This window comes from Thermobia domestica, chromosome 1 (genome assembly GCF_964235325.1).
Source record: "Thermobia domestica chromosome 1, izTheDome1.hap1.1, whole genome shotgun sequence".
NCBI classification, from domain to species: domain Eukaryota; kingdom Metazoa; phylum Arthropoda; class Insecta; order Zygentoma; family Lepismatidae; genus Thermobia; species Thermobia domestica.
This window is the reverse complement of record NC_137454.1, coordinates 345,169,687-345,194,105: the sequence shown is the minus strand read 5'-3', so window position 1 is coordinate 345,194,105 and position 24,419 is coordinate 345,169,687. Positions and strand designations below refer to the sequence as shown.

Here is a 24,419-nt window from a genome sequence, read left to right as displayed (position 1 = left end):
AGAAAGAAGAGGTTTTGGGCTCTTCCAGTCCAGACCATTCTAACCACTGAGAAGTGAGAATCACAACGTGATTTTTCTGGTAAGAGCGTCCTTTTAAAAGCAGCTAACAAGCAAACAGATGGTCAGCCCTCTCCCCTCTGCAGCATATTTTTTATTCTCTGTTGCCAAACTTACTGAAGAATATATTGCAATTAATCTAACGCATGTAACGTAAATTGGAGACCGTGGTTGGATTTATATGGGTCTTGTGTATTTGTATTAAAAATTTCAAGTTATTACCTGCAATACTTTGTTAGAAATTACCATATTAAATTTTACATGTTATCAAATGGAGAGTTAGAAATCTAAGCGGAGATGGTAAAAGATCCCCTTAAGAAAGAAGGTTGCAATGCTGATTTCAGGAAAAAGAGAAAGTTCATTCAACCATGAAACGCCAGTTGTTGAGAGATGTGAAGTGCGATAATGGCTTGCTGAGGCTAGAAACCTGACTAATTATTGAGAGTGTATTTGAAGATCATGGAGATGATAACATGTCCCGTTCAGGGATCGTTTACCCGACGTCATGTCCTGTTGCTCTGGTTGTGTCAACTTAAGAACTCCAGGGTTGTTCTTGTCCGTCAGACTTCTCTTTGTTTTCCGGTGTATTTTTGCGCCACCTGTTGGCGGCGGCTTGAACTAGTCAGTTTCTTTCCACGTGGGTAAGAACAAGGAGAAGAAAAATGAGCGGTGAGAATTCAGAAAAAAATGCACCGAATATCTTCTACGGAGGAACTAGCAGAGGGGTATGTATTTTTTTTATTTACTAATAATAATCTAAAGAGTAGGCCTAGTATGTAGTTTATGAACTATTGCTATACATGTGGCGTCAAGGGGTTCTTTTCTATGTGTCCCATCGATTGGACCTCATGCAATAATGGAGTGAAAGGCTTTTCTGTTGCGTCCTCTGTGGTAGACATTATGCATTACTGCGTAAGCCGGCTTTTTATTTATTACTCTAATATTTTTAAGAAAATAACCGTAGGAAAATTACGTTTAACTAGACTTTCACATAGTCGGGGCTATTATGGCTAAGAAACAATATAAATATTCATATTGAACCTTTTTTTTTATTTACAACTTTTTTTTTGGGGGGGTCAGAGAAAGCTCTCGTCAGAAGGCTTCTGGGTTTTGTTATGCATACTATAACTTCATATAAATATATCTGAACAGGGGCGTATTCACAGAGGAGGAGAGGGCACCGGGTTTGGGAGGGGGCACCAGCACCCCCAAATCTCCCGAATCCTGAAATAATACAGTTTTGCTTGGCAATAATTACACATTTCCATAAACTTAGATGTAAATATGTAAGATCTCAACCTTGGATCCTCTTCCCCCCCCCCACAAAAAAAATGAATGCGCTCTGCATCTGAGTATAGTGTAGGAGACATTTATGTAACTAGTAGTGGATTTCAGGATATGATCTGTTGCGGGGGATTTATGCCCCGGGAAGAAATTCATACAGCATCTTCGTATTGACTCTGACAATTTCTAACTAAACGTCAAAACAATAAATGCATAAATAAAATAAAATGAAAGGTAATTCGAAAAGTAATAATAATATTACTGACACAAAACATTTGGAAAATATATTTTTCTTTGGAACACAAATGACATAGTACATCTTTTTTTCAACAAGAATGAAAGAATTCAACGTTTAACTTTTCATCAAATGTTGTAAATTACCAGCGTCTAATTTTATTGAAATATTTTTTTTCGTTACAGGGTCAAAAGGACAAGCGACGCTTTTTTCAAATCTTCGAATCATTTCCGAGTGAATCGGAGAACAGCGATGATCATGATGATGATGGTAATTGGGAACCTCACAGTACTATCTCCTCAGATGATTCATCCCTGTCGGGTAAAGATGAACCTGTACCCTCGACCAGCACTAAAAGAAGGAAAGCGTCTGGAGCAGCACGAAACTGGACAAAGAAAAGTAATAGCTTTGTAGGCACTCATCCCCCTTCTCGCGTATTTTATATAAAACGTAGGATGTGTTTTATATAAAACACAATAATTTTTTGTATTTCAGAAAATGATTTCGAGTTCTAATTAAACCACAAATACCGCTTTATTGCATGATGAACATTCAAGTGGACAGAAAACAAAATGCCTATAATTCAAGGATACTAAGGGGGAAAAAAGGCTAGCATCCAATTTTTCGGTTTCACTTGAGGTATAGCATATGGAAAAAAAAATAATCACCAAAAAATATTATGTTTCACATAAATCATGCACGAGAGGATTAAAAGCGTCAAAAATGTTGTGTGAATGTCCTGCACGTGACGATGAAATAGCCCTTAAACTGAATATGCCAGACCCTAAAAAGAACAAAACGTCCTTATGAGAGCCACCAAAATTTCAGGAAAGAGTTATATGACACAAGTAAAGTAAATGTGTCAAGTAAATATGACACAACCTAACAAAAAGTAAAAGTCAATCTTAGGACCACCAAACTCTGCCGAAAAAGTTAAACTGAATACGCCAAACCAAAACAAACCCAAAGGTCCTTCTTACGACTACCAAAATCTCATAAAATGTTGAAAATGAATATGCCAGCCCCAAGAAGAACCAAACGTCCTTGTAAGGACGACAAAAATCACAGAGAAGAGTTAAACTTGATATGCCAGACCCTATAAAAATACAAAGATCCATCCCTCTTAGTACCACCCAAATTTCAGAAAAAATGTAAATTGTGTATGCCAAAACAAAAAAAAAAAAAAATCAAAGGTCCTCCTTAGGACCACAACAATCTCAGAAAAAAGTGAAATTAAATATGGCAGACTCTAAGAAAAACGTAAAGTCCTTCTTAAGACCAAAAAATCTCAAAAAAGAGTTTAAACAAACATGCCGGAACCTAACAAAAACATATTTTATCTTCTTACGAGCACTGAAATATCAGAAAAGAGTTAAACTGAATATGTTAGATCCTAACAAGAACCACAGGTCCTTCTCAGGGCCACGAAAATCTCAGAAAAATGTTTAAGTGAATATGCGAAACCCAAACAAAGAACAAAGGTCCTTCTTAGGACCACAAAAATCTCGGAAAAATTTATAACTGAATATGCCAACCCCCCCCCCCCCAAAAAAAAGCAATAGTACTTCTTAGAACCACAAAAATCTCAGTATAAAGTTAAACTAAATACGCCAGTCCCTAAGAAAAACGCAAGGTCCTTCTTATGACCACAAAATTATCAGAAAAGATTTAAAACAAACATGCCGGACGCTATCAAAAACCTAATTTTGCTTCTTAGGGGCACAAAAACCTCAGAAAATAGTTAAACTGAATATGTGACAAGCGAACGAAAACCTACGTTTTCTTCCTAGAACCATCAAAAGCTCAGAAAAGTGATAAACTGAATATGCCGAATCAAAATAAAAACAAAAGATCTTCCTTAGGACCACGAAAATCTCAGTAAAGAGTTAAACTATATATGCTAGACCGTATTAGAAACAAATGATCCTCTTTATAACTCCGAAACTCAGAAAAGTGTTAAACTGAATATACCAGACACTAACAAAGAGAAATGGTCTTTCTTATGAGCACCAAAATCTAAGAAAAGACTTTATCCAAATATGCCAGACTATGATTGCGACAAGTACTTATCATAAAATTCTACATGCTTATAGGCTAACACGAACACTACAATAACTAATTTTTCCCAATACAGAGAAAAAATATTCATTCACTTTAATGCAAAAATCAAACAAGCAAGGGTGAATGACAAGGACCTTGGGCGAAAGCTGTTTCTTCTCCCGCCGTGACGTCACGATTTTACTGCATCTTCGGTTTCTTAACCCTTGGATGCATGTGTATTTTTTTTATCGTACTTTACATATGTGGTGTCAATTTGACCCCAAAATACAGTAGAATTTCCTAAAACAGGTATCTACAAATTCTTCACCTTTATACCAAAGGTTTATCTATATAAAGGGTATATTATTTAGACTATTACTATATATTCACTATTATACTAATAGAGATACAGGCACTAATACAAATAATAAAATGTGAACATTGACTACATAGAAGTTTTGCAAGCAATGTATATAAGAGTTTTAAGATTTTTATTATGTATTAGTATACCAGTGGATGCTGCGCTGTCTAATATGATGCGTGTAATACTTGTAATTCACTGAAAACGTACATTTTGATGGCTGTTACATGTTGCTTGAAAAAAAAATATAAATTTCAAAAGCAAACAAGTTACTTGCATTTATTGCAATAAACGGCACTATGAGCACCACAGACTGGAATAGAGCATTTCACACACACAAGACAGATGTTTTATTGTCTGGGCTTCTGTCATATAAACCATATCTTTTGCTTTTTGCTGAGGAGGTTGATGGTATCACATAAGAGTGTCCATAGTGGCATACACAGAAACAGCCTGATTAAATTATTATATAATATTGCTAATCCACTGTGGGCCTTTTCAATCCAGGATTCTGAATGTGCTTACATGCACTAGAGCTATGTGGAGTAATTAATTCCTCAACTAGTTCCTCCAAGAAAATACGACGCTTATGTGCAACATTGGAACGATAATTAGGGTGTTTTTTATGAGAATGTTGTAAAATAAAACCATTGGCCATCTCCTAGTTTGCCTCTTGCAGGTGCATGTACCCACCATTACGTCCATCTTGTCCACGCCACTTTTAGTAGCATTATAAAATTTAATAATTTCAGGCTATTTCTTTGTACTTGCACTATCGACACTCTTATCGTGATACATGGTGCTCATAAGAATTACATTTTTCCTTTTCTTTGGCACGTAGGTGACGCAAAATTCGCTTGAATAAACAGTCCTGTTTGTTACGTTCAGCATTTCAACTGGAATCTCATGTTTATTTCTTCTTATTGTCCGAACAGTTGAAGTACGTTTAATCAGTTGAAATTTCGCAGTATCACAATTAGTGAAAAACTGGTCAGTAGTTATGATCAATCCAAAGTTCAGCACTGTACGAGATAACTTTTCACAATATTTGAAGCTAAATTGTTTTGAGGAGGTTAACCTGGTTGTCGCCCAGGATATACAGTATATATCTACATCTCTTGTCATAACCTGTGTCACTATTGCACAACCAAAATATTTTGATGCTGTATTTGGCCGATTTGCTGGACATGTACTGGATAAAGTTACACCTTTCACGAACACCTACAACTTGCTCATCTATTATTAGGTTAGGTCCACGAAAATATCTGTCTGTGCAGTTTCTTATAAATAAAGACCAAACATAACGAAATGAAGCTAATTTGTCAGTAGTGAGCCTTACTTGCCGTATTCGCTTATCATCAAACTGAAGCATTCTTCGTATATTTTCAAATCGATTCACTGAAAATGTTGCACGATACCTAGGATCAGCAAAGTTGTTCCAAAAAAAAAAAAAAAAAAAAATTTACGTGTAGGAACATCCCAGACACGATTCACTCCCGCCGGCAATAGTAATCCAATAAAGGCTTCAAGTTCTTCTTTCGAAACTTTCCTCCACGTTTTCCTTTTTCTTGCATAACTCTTCTACCTTGAATATTTGTGCACAATACTATTTCATCCAGTATGTCCGGAGTTATGAATAAATAAAACGCACACTTTGTGACGGTGTTGTAATACCTTGCATGGGACTGGGCTGCTTTGTTACTAGATTATGTACAAGGGTACGGGCAACTGGAGGGGGATTCTTGTACAGGGTGTCCGAGAAGTCCTTCCGTGATTACAGAAATTGATAACTCAGGCTAGAAATAAGATAGAAATATGAAACTGGGTTGAATTGTTTACAAACAATAAAAGTTTTGTCTGTGTTAGGTTTGTTCTGTGCACCACCTCATTGGGGTTTGGACGTCCGTGCGTATCTCGATAGAACATTTCCTGGGCAATGGATTGGTCGTGATGGACCAACAGCTTGGCCTCCACGCTCTCCTGATATAACCCCATTAGACTTCTTTTTATGGGGTTATGTCAAGGATGAGGTCTACCGAACACGTGTACCAGATCTTGAATCCCTGCAGCAACGAATAACCACAGTCGTTGCATCGATCCCTCCAGTGATGTTGGCTAATGTGTGGATGGAAATTGAATATCGCCTAGATGTGCTACGTGCTACTAAGGGTGCTCATGTGGAAGTGTACTGATGTGACCAAAACTTTTATAGTTTGTAAACAATGCAACACCAGTTTCATATTTCTATCTTATTTCTAGCCTGAGTTATCAATTTCTGTAATCAAGGAAGGACTTCTCGGACACCCTGTACAACTGAGTTCCATTTTTGGCTTTCAGTGTTGGCTGTATGACATTTGCTGCACTCGTACTACCATCATCACTTGACACACTGTCGCTTACACTAGCGTGCGCGGGACATTGGGAATGTGGGTGCCAGATCTAAAGTACCACCATATGCAATGTCGTCCTTCCCCCCCTTTCCCCTAAGAAAAGATAACATCATTGCATCCGACGCTGCGTCGGCGATGCATGGCACATATGCAGATGAGAAATAATTTACACGTAATCTCTTCTCAGTTTGTAATAATTCTACATAAAACTGTTTGTCTAATGGGGGTACCAAGGCACCCATGGCACCCACGTTTCGCACGCCTGTGGTCGCTTATATTTTCTTCATTACTTGACAACTCATATGATGATTTCTATTGGATTTGCATTTGTTCTTCATCTGCCTCATCTGGCACTTAACTATCGATAGAAATGTAATCGTCGTATTCATCTAGAGCTTCAATTATTTCGTGCTGCTTCAGACTCATTGTAATAATGATAAACTATATAAAATACTGAGTTATCTTCTATGCACGCAATGAAAACGTACCTGCAACGAACAACTGCATGCGCACTGCTACCAGATCATAGCCACACATTGGAGCCAACACTGAAACAAATGAAACACAGTAGAAAAACTGGGATCAGCCTGCAACCAGTGATGAATTCAGAGTAGTTTTCCCGGGGGCATTTCAGAACACAGAAGTGAAAAAGCTTGAAAATACGTATTTTACAGAAATTTCCGCTGAGTTCTCAAGCACCCCCGGGGAAAATGTCGTAGCTCCGGGGGATATTTCCCGGGCCACCTCTGAATTCATTTCTGCCTGCAACGAATAGCTGCATGCGCGCTGTTGCCAGTTGATAATCAGCCAACTATGAAGCAGATAAAACACTAAAATACAGTAAAAACAACTGGAGTCAATTTGATCCCACATATGTAAAAGCAGCATTATAATTGAAAAAAGTATGTAACATATATTCTATTTACAATAAACAAATAACTTAGATATTGAAATTTGTACCAAAGACCAATAAAGGAACTGCGATACATTGAGTTAAATTACATAAGAGATAAAGAAAGAAATTTAGACCTTGGCGTCAATTTGATCCCGCATATGCATCCAAGGGTTAAAGAAGGGTAGTTATGACGTGGCCTTATAAGAGGAAAGAAACAGTAGATTCGACGGACCTTGAGTGAAGGGTATGTCCGTAATAAGCAGACACATGAGCATTGCTGCACGTATAAACGAGAATGGTGGAAAAAACACTATATATGGCATAAACCACATGCCTTGTGTGGCACAGGTTTGCGGCACTTTGTACAATGACTTGGCATAGCATTTCCCTTCATCGTATCTTTTATATGGAGTAGCACGTATTAAAGGAACTTTCCATTTCGTATTTCTATCTTATACATGTAAGAGGTAAGATCCACATATATTTTGATTACCTGTACAATCCTATTGTAATATTAAGTAACATATTTCTTCCCTAGGTTTTACAAATTTATTTCCCCATAAGATGGGACATTAAAAATATGGCACCATTTGCTTCAGATGCAACTCTTGTTTTATTAGTTTCCACTCTATATTTCTGTATTTTCCTCCATTACTGTAGCATACTCATCGCGTTTGAAACACAGCCATATTATGCTCTATTGCCTTTTCACCTCATATCACATCAATCCGTGAACTCATATAGTCCAGAATTTAACATCGGTTTTTCCCTCATAAATAAATCCATACTGATGACTTTCATAACCTTGTTTATTACTCTAATGCTGATATTTCGTCTGATCCTGTTTATTTCTCAGGCATTTATACCGAAGTTGTTCATCTATTTTGTTTTCGACAAAAAGCGTAAAAACAGGTACGAAAATTTAAAAATAATATATTTTAGGACCGCTTTAAAAGGGTATAATACAATAGAGTAGAGTAAAGTAGGAATAAGTAGATTGGGGGTAGGATCGGGTTAGAGGGTTAGGAATACATGGGCCCATTTTGTTGAAATTAATAGAGTGTAATCCCTCGTCTCGGCGTAGGGATACCGAATGGAGCGTCTCTGTACACTTGGAACCACGTTCACAATTCAAATGCTCTTTACTTTCCCACAATCCCACCTTGCGGTCACCTTTCGCGAAGTAGTTCCTTTCACTTTCCAAATTGTTCCACGTTTATAACCACTTATAAACAAAAATAAAACGAGCAAATTGTCCTGGCAAGGTTTTAGAGCACAATTCTCACTTCCCACATAGCTGTAATAAAGATAGAAAACAACGTGCCCTCCGGGGCTATAACTCGCCTCCACTCGCAAACGCTCGCTCGGCAAGAGTATGTGTATTAAGCTTTGGTACAGAAAGGGACCAACCTAGCTACTGACATATATGGGGGACCATTATTCTAGAACCTTCCCAATTTTCCGTTACTTCCCAGTAAATTTTCAAAAAAATTGCTAGAAACGGACAATCTACTTTGGAACTTAACCCATTTCTCACCATCCCTGACGCGCCTGCTCCATACAGACGCACACCCTGGCACGCATCGAAGCTGCGCTCCTGCCCTAACTCGGCTAGATAACATTCGCGCATTTTAGTGGCCACCTAGTACAATCTCGTATGTCTATTTGCAAAATACAATTACAACTAAAGTAGGAAAATAAAAGCTGTAGGAGTTGGTGGATAGGTGGAAACAATAATGCAGAAGCCATTACGACATAATCACTGACAGAACTGTGTAATACTTCACACCGCTGGTATGCAGTAACTTTTAACCATCTTTTTGTGGGTAGTATCCCTGAACTTTACCTGTTTTAAGTGTAGTATCGGCATGTGCGGACAGAAGAATAGCTCAAAAGACATGAGGATACTATCTCCAAAAGGAAACGTAAATTTTATTATTTTATAATTGTTTCTGTTTCTAATTTCCACGATATTCTATAGTAATGAACTTTCTTTTTTTATGCTGTGTGTTCCTTTTAGCCTAAACGGCATACTGTGTTATTTTAAACTACAACAGACATTACTTTTACTTTGTATCTACGTTCATAGAAAACCTACATGTTCCACGCCTTCATACGTAAGTTCTTTAAACATTACCCTTCATTTCCGAATAACATACTTTACCGGCAGATTACAAAATCAACTCAACATTAATGCAATGCCCCCATATTCATAAGCTACACTACCCAAGTTAGGGTAAATGTGCCAGTCCTCCAGCACCTAACTCATTTTCGTATGGTCCTTAGTCGTTATTCACTGAGTAGAATCATTTAGGAGGATGCAACTAGCTCACCTGTACTCCTAAAGCTATATTTTATCTATCTTTTTTTTTAATCAAAAATTATACCATTTATGTAATATTAGTCAGAGAAACATCAATGACTGCGTCTTTTAGTGTTCGACGACTTTCATTAATGTTCGACCACATACTGTATAGTCATGGACCACTACAAGGTTACTGTGTATTTATTAAAGTATGACGACTAAAGCATAACTTTACCTAACTAATAACATCTGTAGATGTTACGTCATTAGTTTTTCAGGTATCACATCGCAGTTTCGCACAAAAGTCACTGTGAATAAGTAAATTTGTGATAGTTTGTCAAGAAAGGAACAATGAAATTCATTTAATATTCAGTGGAATGCAGCACTAAACAGGCTTCAATTTTTCGGATACAATGTTAAGCAGTAGTTCCCATGACGATAGATGCCTGGTCCCAACCTAGACACTCTATAAATAAAATCCCTTCACTTCGTATATATTTCTCGACCCTTTGGACATTAACAGTTTTACTAATTTAGGATACAGGTGAAAGCTGATTCGTCAACATTAAATATTCGCTCAGAATCATTCAGGATATTAGATTACCCCGTTTCTTCCAAGTATTTCTCAAGCTCCTGAAACTACAAGCGAATAGTTTCCTCGGTTACAGAGTACTGTGCCTTGCTCAATGTTTCGGGAGTTAGGGACAAGATTTGCCGGTGTCTTCTCACGTAAGCGTGGAACCGGGTTTCACCAGGTCTCTTTGAACGATGTTTTAAGTTTTTCTGCATCGACTATTTTTTAAACACTGTTCAGAGGATCGTATTTCTTCTGTGGAAAGCCCCTTTTAATCATATTAATGAGCCTGTTTGCTAATCCCTCTTCTTTCAGGAAAAATCTGTCAGGATTGTCATTCACTGGGTGATGAAACTCAAGATCTCCCGAGTGCTAAGCCAACGCTCTATCATTTTCTTAAAGTTCGTCTCAACGGAGACATTCAGCCTTAAGGCTTCTTGCGCCAATGTGACGTAATCCAATCACGAAAAGAACACGAACACAGAAATATACAGGACAGTTAAAAAGGGCCTTGCTCTTCAAAGCAATTCGAACCCTAGTGGATTGCTGCCTCATAATCCGAAGCCTACGTCAGGAACCAACACCATTGAGCCACGGCCATTCGGTGAATATTCAGCTAAAATAGTGAGATTCAGCAGATACTTATACAAATGTAAAATGATAACTGATTTAATGCTTGAAATAAGGAATTCTGCGAGGAAATACAAACGCGAAAAGTAGTCGGACACTGAAAAGAAAGTTAATTCTCGACCAGTACAAGTGTATTACGAAAAGTAGTTGTCGAACACTAGTAAATATTTTTGTACACTATTATATGTTCAGAATTGGTAACTAGGAACTCATTTCATGCAGATGAATCAAAAGTTAGTCATTATTGACATTTCTACAATTTTTCAGTGCTCGACCACTCTGTTAACGAAGAATATTTCATAAGTAATTGTCCGACCACTACATTTTATCGATTTATTCTTCAAGTCTTCCAGTTGTCACTAAAATTTTATTTCATACCTGCTGCGGTAAAACTACGAAAAAGCATGAAAAACAGAGAACTGTCTTTCCCAGAGAACAGATTAAAGCTATCGAAATTTCAGTGCGTCTTTCGTAAGCATATATCTGATTGAATATGAAAAAGCCATTATTCGCTATTTATCACTGTTTTTGCTCTACGGTGAACAAACACCGTGTGCGTGGGTTTCCTCGGGGTTCTCCCGTTTCCTTACACTTTCTTCATTCCACAATTTCATTCATTTTTCATCATCACCGTCTCCTTTAGCCTTTAGCCTATGAATAAACGTGGGACATAAAACTTAAAAATTCCATTTCATTTCAGTTCTTTCCTACATATTGCAGTTCCTTCATTTGTTTTAAATTGCATTCATTTGTTGTTTTTGAAATAACTTCGCCTGTTTTATCAACTACGGAAAGATGCAGCAGATAGATGTAGCTGATGGCAGCCTCCTACGTACCACCAACACCGACAACGTTGGGGAGTTAATTCCTGATACCAGTATAAAACAAAAAGTTTAGACCAACCAGGGTGCACAAATGCTTCCTTTTGAGTTATAGGCTGTCGAAAACATGAAAAAATTAACTTTAAACATCCATAGCTCCAAAACTATGGGATCTACCGTAGACGGGTCAAGACTTCACTTGCGAACTAATATGTGCCCTATACAAAAATACACGTTTGAGAATTCTAAGGTATTCAGGCAACAATTTTTATGGAAGGAGTCTGGCTACGGGCATATAATTTGAAGTACTCACCAACTACCTCTATAAAATCCGCGTGAAGGTACCACTGAAATGTGAAAAATGGATATTTGGATATGATATATAAAAGTTCCTAAGCAAAAGTTAAGACTATAACTAAAAAGCTAAGAGGTTAACACTATAGCATATCGGTCCACGATGAATTCTATCCTTAAAGGATATATTATCCAAGTAAAAACACCTTCTGGTTATATAAAAACAATTTTGCTTCTGTGCAGATTCAATTTGTTAAATATTTATATTATCTTGGAGTTATTTCGGATACTAAATTACTGATCCACAACTTCTGCAGATTGTAAAGTCTAAAACTGAGTTAGACGGACTTACACTGTGTTTCACTGTATTTGAATGACTTGTTAGTAAGACCAAAAAAAATTTTTTTTGAGTTCTACTTTAAAATGCATGTTTTCTTCTTCTGTATCTCTGGCCATATTAAAACTATAGACTTTTGAAAACCGTCAGTCCCATTCCGGACACCCTGTAATTTACTAGAATTTGTATGGTTTAACAAAAATAAAATAGCATACATTATTGGCAGTAGTGTTCGATCTGGCAACATTGTAGATGTAGAAATTTTGAAGTGATTATTTGTTAATGGATTTAATGAAGATTAGTACAAGAGGATAGGGTCGAGTGACTCCTACGAAAAAAAAGTCCGTTTAATGTTTTACTCCTAATTTCAAATGCTTTATTACTAATAGTATTATACACTGAAAAGTGCGTGTACAACAATATACATGCAAAAGGAATATATGATATGAGTTTCAATAATTATGTTTTGATGAGCGGAAGATTTCTCAGAATTATTTGTCATTACATCTTGAATCCAATTCAGATAAGAAGCAACTTTGGTGTATACAGATGGAATATTAGGTGCACCACAGACTTCTCCACCAAAGCTAACAACTCCTACCACTACATTATCACATATTAGAGGTCCGCCTGAGTCTCCATTACAACTATCTTTGCCCCCTTCTAAATATCCAGCACATATTGTAGTATTAATATCTATAGAGACCCTGTACCTTCTATAACAAATATTTATGTCCACTATAAATATCTCAACTTCCATTAGCACCGTGGACATGTTTGTTTTATCAATTAGACCCCAACCGACCACAGTACACTTAGTGTTTGGTGTGGCTGCACTAGAAGAACTATCCTTAGGCAATGTAGCCACAGACAGTTTATCAAAATTTTTAAGTCCAAATTTAACTTTAAGAAGCCCAATATCATTAGTAAAATTTTTCGTATTATAATTGGGATGTTCAAACACAAGAGAAACACTGCGTTTGCTAAAAGGCTTCGGGATTACTTCTTTTTGCCCTGCAACCACTTTAATATCTTCGGCTGGATATTTTTGGGATGTTTCTCGATTAACAACACAGTGTGCTGCAGTGAGAATCCAATATTTATCGAGAATAGATCCTCCACAATGAGATACTAGGTTTTCGGGTTTAGAAACCATAATATGGACAACATACTTATATTTCTCAAAATCTGCAACGTTTCCTCCTATAATTCTACTGTAATTTTCTGTAAAAGCAATACATAAAGGCGTGCTTGCCACAAGAATTTTCAACAGATATAACATCCTGAATTTTTCTGTGTTGTTATTGACCACACACTTAAACAATAATGAAAGATTCTTTTATAAATGCGTAGGAATGTATGTCTTAAAACATATTACACCTAATAGTGATTTCATGTAGCGGTCAATTGTTTGTAGAAACAAGGGTTGGAATTCAAAGGCATGTGAGCAACGCTTGGATGCTTCCTGCTCATGAGTAACAATTAGCCTAAATTTTTAGAAAGTTTTTTCCCCTATATTTTTATACTTTTTGATTTAATATTTACTACCCATTAATTTTATTTTCCTACCTATATTTGTCAGAAATATAGCTATTACAAGGTTCAGATTTATTGTACGGATTCATGCATAAATTCATTGCATATATACTTCTTTTACAGTAAATCGACTTTATGTATCTTATGGGGCGTTTACACTTGGTCGATTTAGTCGCACGGCTTAATCGACTCGCTGCATTTGCGACTAAATCGAAGCAAATAGGCCGAATCAGATCGATGGATGTGTTCAATTGTTTCAACCGAAATTGAAACGTTACCACGTTACTAACGGGTGCAGGTTTTGTTTTGGCGCATTCTATTTTGGAAGATTTACAAGCAAGATTCAATACTTTGCATGAAAAAAAAAAACATGTTTATAAGGAGCAAATGTTTGCAAGCATCAGAATTAAATACAAAGCAATACACCTATATTTTAGGTTTACAAGTGTAAGGTTACTAGTGTAAAATAATTACAAGTGCTGTACGATGGATGAAATAAGTGAGTGCGTATGAAAGATGGCTCTACTAGATGCTATTTTCCACCTGTGGCATATTTCTGCACATTGTACAGGACCTCTATTTTATGTTTACAAGTGCAGAGTTACTAGGATGAAACCATAACAAGTGCTATTGAAACTCGTATCAATGCCAAAATCAACCTTTTTCCACTACCTTCGATTGGGCGCACACCTACCATCCCTGGCGCTGCTGGTCTATTCGGACTTCCCCCCTCCCGCGCTACCACTCGGACCCACCAGCTTCGTCCTTTCTGACTCCGTTAAATAGTATTTTTATTTCAATGGCCACCTAGCAAAGGTTGGTTTGCGTTTCTTAACTGTAGGTTTTATTCTACGCACCCGGAAGCCGTATTTATACGGAAATCGTAAAAGAATTGTAATTTTTCAGTAGTACTTCTTGTGGCCCCTTTGGATTTTATCTATGCCAAGTGAGGTATTTTCCTGGTGCTCAGTGGAAACTTTTTAGATTATAATAAGATGGGTATTACTGAAAGATTTATAATTAACAATTCTTTCTAATGGTGCGGCAAAAGTAGACCTGTACGTTCTAATGGAGCTTATATAATCTAGCGGAAAAAGCGATAAGCTTCATGAACCAAGCTATCTTTTGTTGGGGTATATCTTCCACACCTGCACCTGACCTTTTCAAAACATTTTAATATTTTTAATTTTATTACATAGATCAGCAGTTGTGATTTTTAAATTCATTTGATGAATAAATCTAGTGCTGTTCCTCTAGTAGCAATATTTCTGTAAAGAGTTTTTTTTTTTTTTTTTTTTGTATTCCATAAGCATTCATTTTTCTCATATAATTATAAAAGTAATGTAATGTAAAATAAGCATAACCGCATGCCGGACACTTTTCCTTTCCCCTGAAAATGTTTTGGAATCAGGTGTTTACACTAGGCAATCTAGTCGTATTCGCTAGGCAATCTGATCGAATCGACCACAGAAAATAGAATGTCTTTCAATTCAGTTGCCAGTCGATTAAGTTGAAAGTGACATCAATTCAACTGAATCGAACGCAAATCGACTAAGTGTAAACGCCCCATTACGCAATTGTTTTCTGGGTGTAGATTTGCTTTTCTCTGTTCAGATTCACTTTAGGGGGCATTTAGTGTAGATACACAATAGTGCCAAAGCTGTGTGCGAATTAGATCATTTATATTGGGGAGGATACAATTAGATCAACAGGACGTAGAATCTGAAGCTGCAATAATTCAAAATGAGACAAAATATCTACCCTACTCGTCCCACACACATAAACATGATATGACATCCATAATAAATTTAAAAAATTACTAGAGCTCACTCGTGGGTAAGTGGTTAGCATACGCGCCTTTGGCGTGGGAGACCCGCGTTCAATTTCCGGCGGGAGTTCATGTGGTTCGAATTCCACGTTAGTCAGTAGGTCCACGTCTCATATAGCCTCGCTGCTGAAAGGGACGCTAAACTAAAATCAACTCAACTCAAAAAAAAAATTACTAATTCAATAAATCTACCGACGATAACTATGTAGCTATATGTTGTCTGACATGGACTACCACACCCAACCGTTATGAATGTGTATAAATGTTGTACTCACTCTTGTGTCCGTACCTCTGTAATTTTTATTTGCTTAATAATTCTGCCAATTCACTTCCCTAGCCGTTGCTTTGCTGTACGCAAAGTATTTGGAGATAAGAATCGGAATGTGCCTCTAGAAATAGATATTAACTGAATTCTTTAAAGAAAGAAAAAATGGTATATCATTCCGAATTGCTTGAAGAAGATGATTGTGATATACGGGAACATTACATATCGTAAAATTTGTGTATCGCATCGCAACGCAAACATTGCGGATAGCTATTATAATTAGTATGTCATTTACCACACATACTAAAATTTAATATAGTTTTTAAGTTGCGTCGGTGCAAAGCACTAGGGAATGATGTCCAAATACTAACAAAGAATGCTCAAAATGATTCATAACAAAAATTACAAGATAATCGTTACAAAGGTAGATATTGTTTTAGAATTATGTGGATTCCCTTACTCCCAAACACTTTTATAGTTGTGCAGGTAATGGGGCGTTTACACTTACTCGATTCGTGGTCGACTCAGTGTAACTGACTTCACTTTCTACTCTGTCGATTGTGTAAACAGGATTTCGACAGAATCGCTTGACGGTCGAAAGCGACTAATCAACTGACAACTAAATTAAAAGACGTTCTATTTTCTGAGGTCGGTTCGATCAGAATGCCCAGCGAAGACGACTGGATTGCCTAGTGTAAACAGATTTCAGATTTCAGGAGGTTTTCATCGGAAGGAAAAAGTGCCTTGAAATGGCCCGTTTTGGTACAGCTGATACTACGATTACAATTACATTAAAAGAAGGAATGCGTATGAAATACAGAAAATATATATTGATACTGCTGCTCTTTATATTAATATTGCTGCTAGAGGAACAGCACTCGAAGCAACTATTCATCAAATTAATTTATAAATCACAACTACGGATCTACGGAATAAAATTAAAAATATTAAAACGATTCAAAAATGTCGGTTGCAGAGATATTTCATAAAATTGGTTGCTTGTCACGTTACATTATACAAGCTCAATTAGTATATACAGGTTTACTTTTGCCGCACCACTAGAAACTATTGATGAAAAAATTATAATTCCTTCACTAATATTCTTATTATCCCCTAAAAGTTTTCCACTGGGCGACATGAAAATAACTTACTTGGCATAGATAATTCAAAGAGGCCACAAGAAGTATATGCTGAAAAGTTACAGTTCTTTCGCGATTTGCGTATAAATCAGGGGCGGATCCAGGGGAACGATCGGAGCGATCGCCCCCCCAGAAGAGGAAACTTTCTTATATTATATATATAAATAAAACCCATCCCAAAGTTTGGAGCCCTTAAAAGTAGCAGTATGATAACCCACTGCTCCCCCAGAAGTCGGTCCTGCATCCGCCCCTGGTATAAATACGGCTTATGATTGTGTAGAATAAAAACTAGTTGCGAAAACCAACCAACCTGTGCTAGGTGGTCACTAAAACACAAATGCTCTCGAACAAATTCACAGCAGGGAGAAACTAGTGGGACCGCGAGGTCGCGCGGGGAGTGTCCGAAGGGACCAGGCTCACCAGCGATGGTGGGTATGCCCGCAATCGAATACAGTGGAAAGAAGTTGATTTTGGCTATGAAATGAGTTTGAATAGCACTTGTCATGCTTTCATACTAATAACGCTGCATTGTAAACATAAATTTCAGGTCTTGTACATTGTCCGGAAATATGTCGCCGGTGGAAAATACCATCTAATAGAGCCATCTTTCATATGCACTTACTTGTTTTATCCGTCGTAAAACACTTGTAATGATTTTACACTAGTAACCCTATACTTGTAAATTTAAAATACAGGTGTATTACTTTGTATTTAACTCTGATGATACAGAAATTTGTTCCTTATTAATATGTCTTTTCACATAAAGTGTTGAATCTTACCTGTAAATTTCCAAAATGATGTGCGCGAAAACAACATCTGAACCCGTTAGTGACATGGTAAATGCTATGATATGACCTGTTAAAAAGCAATCTATTATTTTGTGCTAAACAAAGGTTTCGTTACTCCTACCTGGGGTGGTTTACATACCATTCTCACTTTGCCTTCGGTGCGAGCGCTCCCGGGTTCGATTTCCGGTGGGGGCACTTGGTCGAAAAAGTGTAAAAAGCTTTTTCAGGCCAGCCATCGTGAATGAGGTTTTCCTGGATTTTTCTTTTTGACACCAGGCAAATGCCCGGGTGGCATCTAACATATAGGTCCCATGATAATACTACCGTACCCAATCCTTTTTTTCCCCTTCCCTTTCCCCGGATAGTGTGCTCGCCGAGGGATGTTATCCCTCAAAAGCGTGACGGGCTAACATGGTCTTAGATGCCATGTTAAATAAATCTAAATCTTAAACCCTACCATTCTTGGTTTGTAGATATATAGCACAAAGTGATTATTTTTTTTTATATACTGTTAGTTTTTATGGCACTACGCTCTATTTGTTAAGATAACAGGTAAGCCTTTTTAAAGTAAATCTGCATCCAGTAACACCAGTCCTCCCTTCAGCAAGAGTAAAAATGTTATTGAAAGACATTGATTTATTATGATTCTAAGCAAGTGTACCTAAACTGTAACTGCACCATTTACACTTACTAATGATTATCCTAGTAAAGAAATTTGCATTTACGAGATGATGTTCATTTTAAAGAATCATATCATTTTCCATTATTTAATGATTTCTTAATGCATAGTGTAATGCAAGTTTACAATAGACCGTCATAAAAAATGCTAATTTTATGGTTAAAATAAGTAGACTATAAACTTAACCCTATAATACCCAGAGTGTGATATCATAGAACCAAAAAAATATGCTTTCAAGTACTTCTGGGAGGACAAAATGACAAGAAGTTCAGCAATAATCCAGTAGGTGGTGTTGAGCGTACTGTTATAGATGTGTCACAGTGGGCATTAGCAGCAAAACACCATTGTATTCAATATAAAGAAGTAAAATCCCAATGTTACATATATGTAACGCGGGGTATTATAGGGTTAAGAAGATTAGTAGAAATTGATTTCCACTGGCGAAGCACTTCTACAAAATGTAGGTAAGCAGTATTTTATGTTTACAAGTGGTATACTACGTTTCCCAAGTAGCACATAAAGATCGGCCCAACACACATAAATGGTCAGTCAAAGTTGGCCCCAACGTTAGGGAAGAGGTCGGTATGTCCGCTTTTTCGACAACTTCCTGACGAACCAATTTCCGACCATATGCTATCAATAGCGACAATATCCCTACCGATTACCGACGGCTTATCGACCAAATATGGACAGCTTACCGACTATAGACGTGGCTTTTTTTTTTTTTTTTTTTTTTTTTTGACAATCTCCCGACCGATTACTGACGACTTGCCGACCAGAAATGGAAAGCTTACCGACGATAGACGTGACCATTTTTGGACCATCTGGCGACCAAATATTGATAATCTGCCGACGGTGGGTGTGAGTGGTTACTAATATCAGCTGTGGGTGGTGGAATGTACCTCCTGCAGATATCCAGGGGTGTAAATTCCTTATATCTGCAGGAGTTGCGTTGTAAATATAAACAGCTGACAATAGTAAACACTGTATTATGTACACAGACTACTAGATGTTACCACACAATACATATTTGATACATATATGGATTTTAGTTAAACCGCCATTCAAAGTAAAGTTTGCAAAAAATATCCCTTTAATTATTTACTCGAATTAATATGTACGTTAACGTTACAATTAGCATTAATCTTTCTATAACTTTTGATGCCAATATTCCAGCAGCGTTCATGGAGCGGATACGGAGTAATATTTAATTTATAATTTTCTAACGTCGTAATTACAGGAATGAAAATATACATTTGGAAAAAAATGTACATGAACATTTATTCTTCAGTTTAGCAGAACAAATATTGATAAATTTTGTTTTAAAAAATAAAATATACACTTATGTGCTGCATAGCATTACTTTATCTTGATTTATGTACACAAGCAAAAGTGCATTCACATTTCCATTTTTCATATCCTGCAACGCTAGACAACCAATAATGCTGCTAAGGTTTGTTGGTTGTGAACTAAACAAGGCGTGCTACAAGTGATCTAGTTTGTTTGAAGAATGTCAGTGTAGCAAACTTCAAGAAATAGAAAAATATCCATACTTCTGCGACAAAAAAAAAAAAAAACAAAAAAAACAGAAGTCACCGTTTAGTATCCACAGAGAGACTGATATCAAGAGAAATTTATTTAATCTTAGATGTACCAAGGAAAAATCAATGTTGGTCAAACATTCATTTTATTTTACAGGTTACAGTATTTTGTAAAATCTCTGGATGTTTTACACTATTCGATTCAACGTTACCTTTACCTTTGTTAGTTATCAGTTTTAATATCTCTAATAAAAGTTTATGAAAAAGTATCAGATCGAGATGATTTAACTCCCAACTTTGTTTCGCGAGAATAATTTTTTATCAGCAAAACTATAGTACACCGTAGATTTTATTTTTTAAATGTATTATTATTATTATTATTATTATTATTATTATTATTATTATTATTATTATTATTATTATTCATTTACACACTAAACCTAATAAGAATATTTTCTGGAGTTATATTATTGGTTTCCAGTTTGTTTGCAAAATGGAACAAAAAAGAAAAATAACAAACGAAAGAGAAATAAAATTGAAAAAGAAAAAGAAAGAGAATTTATGAAATTAAAAACAAGATGTGCATCCTGTTTTTATGATTATTGTATCTCATCTCTAGATTAAGAACTTTGAACAAAGAGAAATCATCATACATCCTGCGGGAACAAATTAAATTTAAAAGTATTAAGTTGACTTTGAGTAAACTTGAACCCATGACCGCCAGATTTCTAAATTAGTGCTTATAACACCTTGGCTATTCTTTAACAAAGCTATTCAGGTAGCAAATATAAATAAAATAGTTATTTACATTTGTTTTAATGTTGCAGTTTAGACAACAAGCTGTACAAATAAAAAAATCAGAACAAATCTTCATTCATAGCACTTCACGTCAATACAAAAAAAGGTATTACAACTAGTCCGAGATATTATGTTTGTTACTGAACCTTTGGCTGTGTATTATTGGATGAGTGGATAGTGTACTTGAACAGTGAGATAGTCATTAAGTGTCTTGGGTTCGATTCTCCACACAAGCTATTTTTATGATTCTTCTTTGTAATGCTTTTTAAAAAACAACATTAAATAAATTGAACACTTCAATCATTTCTTTTTGGCGAAGATTACGTGATACTTGTGCTTCAATACTACGTCCAACAAACGTTTGTTCATACTTTTCCTTTCTTTCAGCCGCAACTATATCCCTGTATTCTGCTGTGTAGATCGCTCGCTGTAAGTGTCGTACGTTCAAATCTCGCTCTAGACATGGATGTTTTTAAGTTTTTATGTCTACTTGTACTCGCATTTTTGTTTGAACAGTGGCGGCTAATGTTAGTGTTGCAGCATTGCGCGACGACCAAATATTTAAAGAAAAAATATTAGCAGCAGCAACAACAGCAGCAGTAGTAGTAGTAGTAGTAGTAGTAGTAGTAGTAGTAGTAGTAGTAGTAGTAGTAGTAGTAGTAGTAATAGTAGTAAAGAACACAAAACATTTCTTTCTAATACTTCCATATATACTTTAAATAACATATTTTTTACTTCCGTAACTGTCCTTTCCGTTAATCCATTTTAAAAAGCGAAAAACATTCCATCTCAGTGTCTTTCATTTATATTGCATTGCAGCGAGCATACAACAACCAGATTTCTACAGCGCGGCAATTAGAGCTTATGTTAAGCCTTCTTTCCCCTATCTCAGAAGTTAAAGGCTCTAGCCATTGCAGTGCTTCAGCAACACGGCACGGTTTCTAATGAACGAGAAGGTTTTTCGCACTAAAAAATATTTCTGAATTTTATTTCTCTACCAATTAACAAATGGACTTTATTTTTATGTATTCACATTTTTAAATTACAGGACTATGCTAAAGTAAACAATATAATTTCAATTTAAAAAACTGATTGTAAAATTACAGAATAAGAAAAAAAAGATGTAGTAGAGCAGCAAACAAATTACAATAGACCCACATTTGCAAGTTAATTCTTACCTTATATATAAATTAAGTCTTTTTGTACAGTAATTTGTGAACCAAATATTAATAAGTCAATATTAGAATCCCCCTCTGTGGATAGCATTTTATTACACTTCTCCAAAATATAATTGCATGCCCGAATTTTTCTAAGTTCCTTTAAATTGTAGGTTTGGCAACAGCGCAGGCGACGCAAAGGTAGGGGAAGACAAATGAAAAAAGTAACGAGACTTCTGATCATAGCCCAGAGTTTGCTGTTTGAAATACTGTGTTCTTTTATATATATATATATATATATATATATATATATATATATATATATATATATATATATATATATATATATATATATATATATATATAACTTAATGTAATGATACATTTCAAACATCATAGTACTTGGTAAATGCAGAAAACTTCGTTGTAAGTAGAGCACACACGCTTTTCGACAACAATACTCGTTAAAAAACGAGGGGGAGTTGTTGAGAAATTCGTTCTGTATCCATAAAATGAGAACGGAGCTTTATAGTTATTTCGATAGCCATGAGTCCTAAATTCTTGCTTTCTGTGCGAATTTAGTATTCCGCTCGATGCTCTTACAATTTTTTTTCAATTTGTAATTTTTCATTTATTTGTACATTTTTAAAGTCGCTACGTCACACGATACAGCTACATGTTTGCAGTGTTGCCACAGTTTCATTGAAATAGCCTTTGACCGAAAATATTTACGTAGCAGTGCAACTAACTTTCTGACTGACCCACATATTTTAATACTATTGATAAATATTGTACATTTCTTTTAAGTGTAAAGTTAATCCAAAAATAAGGTGTACAGGGGTAAAACCTTTTCTATATATATCCCAGTGAGATTCCTACTTAGTGCAAATTACTTCTTGCATCGATCCGTAAGATTTCCGTAAACCTGAAAATAAACCTCGAGTTCTAGTGTCCAGGAGATCACTATCAGCCCTCATACCTCCTTCATCACTACCCGAACACAATTCATATTGTTATTATTATTGTCTTTAGCGAGGGAGATCCGGATCGATTCCCGGCGGGAGCTCATGTGGTTCGAGGCTTACGCTAAGCTTTAAGTTCACTTATCATATAGCCTTGCTGCTGAAAGTGGCACTAAACTCTAAATCAAATTTATTATTATTATTATTATTATTATTATTATTATTATTAGTAGTAGTAGTAGTAGTAGTAGTAGTAGTAGTAGTAGTAGTAGTAGTAGTAGTACCGTAGTATTATTATTAAGTAGGGAATAGAAGAAATATTTGAGTGTAATAATTTATTTTTTTTTGACATTTTATTTCCTTCCAGTTTGTTGTTATATCCATGGCCGTACCTTGCGGGGGGTATCGGGCATCTGCCCCCCCAAGGGAAGCTTCCTGCCGTTCGATGGGGCGTCATTTTAAGAACAACTTTTTTTACTCCATATACGTTATGAACATGAAGTTATAAATGAAGCATCAAACAGATTCACTACATTACATAAACAAAACAGCACACAAAAGGTAAATAAAACGAAAATGAGTGTACGGCCCAATTCAGGAAATGTCTACTATTAGGTGCCCTAGGAATAATATGTATCAGTATGGCTTTGAAATTTCTCAATATTGTCCCTTTAATTAATTTGTCATGTATGAAACGGGCTCAGGGGCGCAGCTAATGGTCAAGCAGATCTTGCCGTACGGGAGAGCCCACAGGCTCTGGGGTCCATAAAGAGTAAGAGAAAGATAGAAAGAAGGGGCCCAGGGATTAGAAAAACAACTTTTTAATGTGGCCCTAATAAGCATATTAATACTTGCCCCACCGAGAAAAAATCCAAGTTACGGCGCTGGTTATATCTATGAAGAAGTGTATGTTATCTTGGTGTATCAGAACCATTTTAGATAGGTTTTCACGACGATCTCACTTTTGTTCACTTAAACATCTTAATAGCTCTCATTAGTATCACTGTTTCTCATCGGTTCAGATGAGTAGGGCCATGGTTTTCTTGCTCCTTCTTTGGTTATTATCCGAGTACTCTAAATCATACCCTTAACTTTAAAAGTTTTCTGAGCATACAGAAAACCAACTGAGAAAAATGATAAATTTCCTTCTATCGCTTGTTGAAATCGAGGAAAGCAATCGCCTAGAATAGACCCGAGAGGCTCACTAGAGGACAAATATATAGTATATCCACCATTTGCCAACATTATTTTAGTATGAGCAGTGATCGGAAATCTACTTTTCAAAAGTAGCTGCTCTACAGCTACATGATAAAAAATGTAGCTCGCTACAGCTATTAGCTAGTTTTCCAGAAACGTATTAGCTACCTAAGCTCTTGTCACAAATACACTTTATTTCGAATCAGGCATTATAATGTATATATCATGGCATCTACATGCGTAATTGAACTTAAAAGTTTGGTTAAAATATTACATAAAAGCTTTGTCTATCAATTTGCATTTCAC

At 36.1% G+C, this 24,419-nt stretch overlaps 1 protein-coding gene across 1 annotated transcript; it reads right to left on the bottom strand.

Moving 5' to 3' along the window:
• Positions 1–12,614: 12,614 nt before the first annotated feature.
• On the bottom strand, positions 12,615–13,613 carry LOC145681479 (trypsin-like). Its single transcript, XM_081753130.1, has one exon. It carries the CDS (start codon positions 13,503–13,505, stop codon positions 12,615–12,617), a length of 891 nt encoding a protein of 296 aa, XP_081609256.1. The 5' UTR covers positions 13,506–13,613.
• Positions 13,614–24,419: the final 10,806 nt, after the last annotated feature.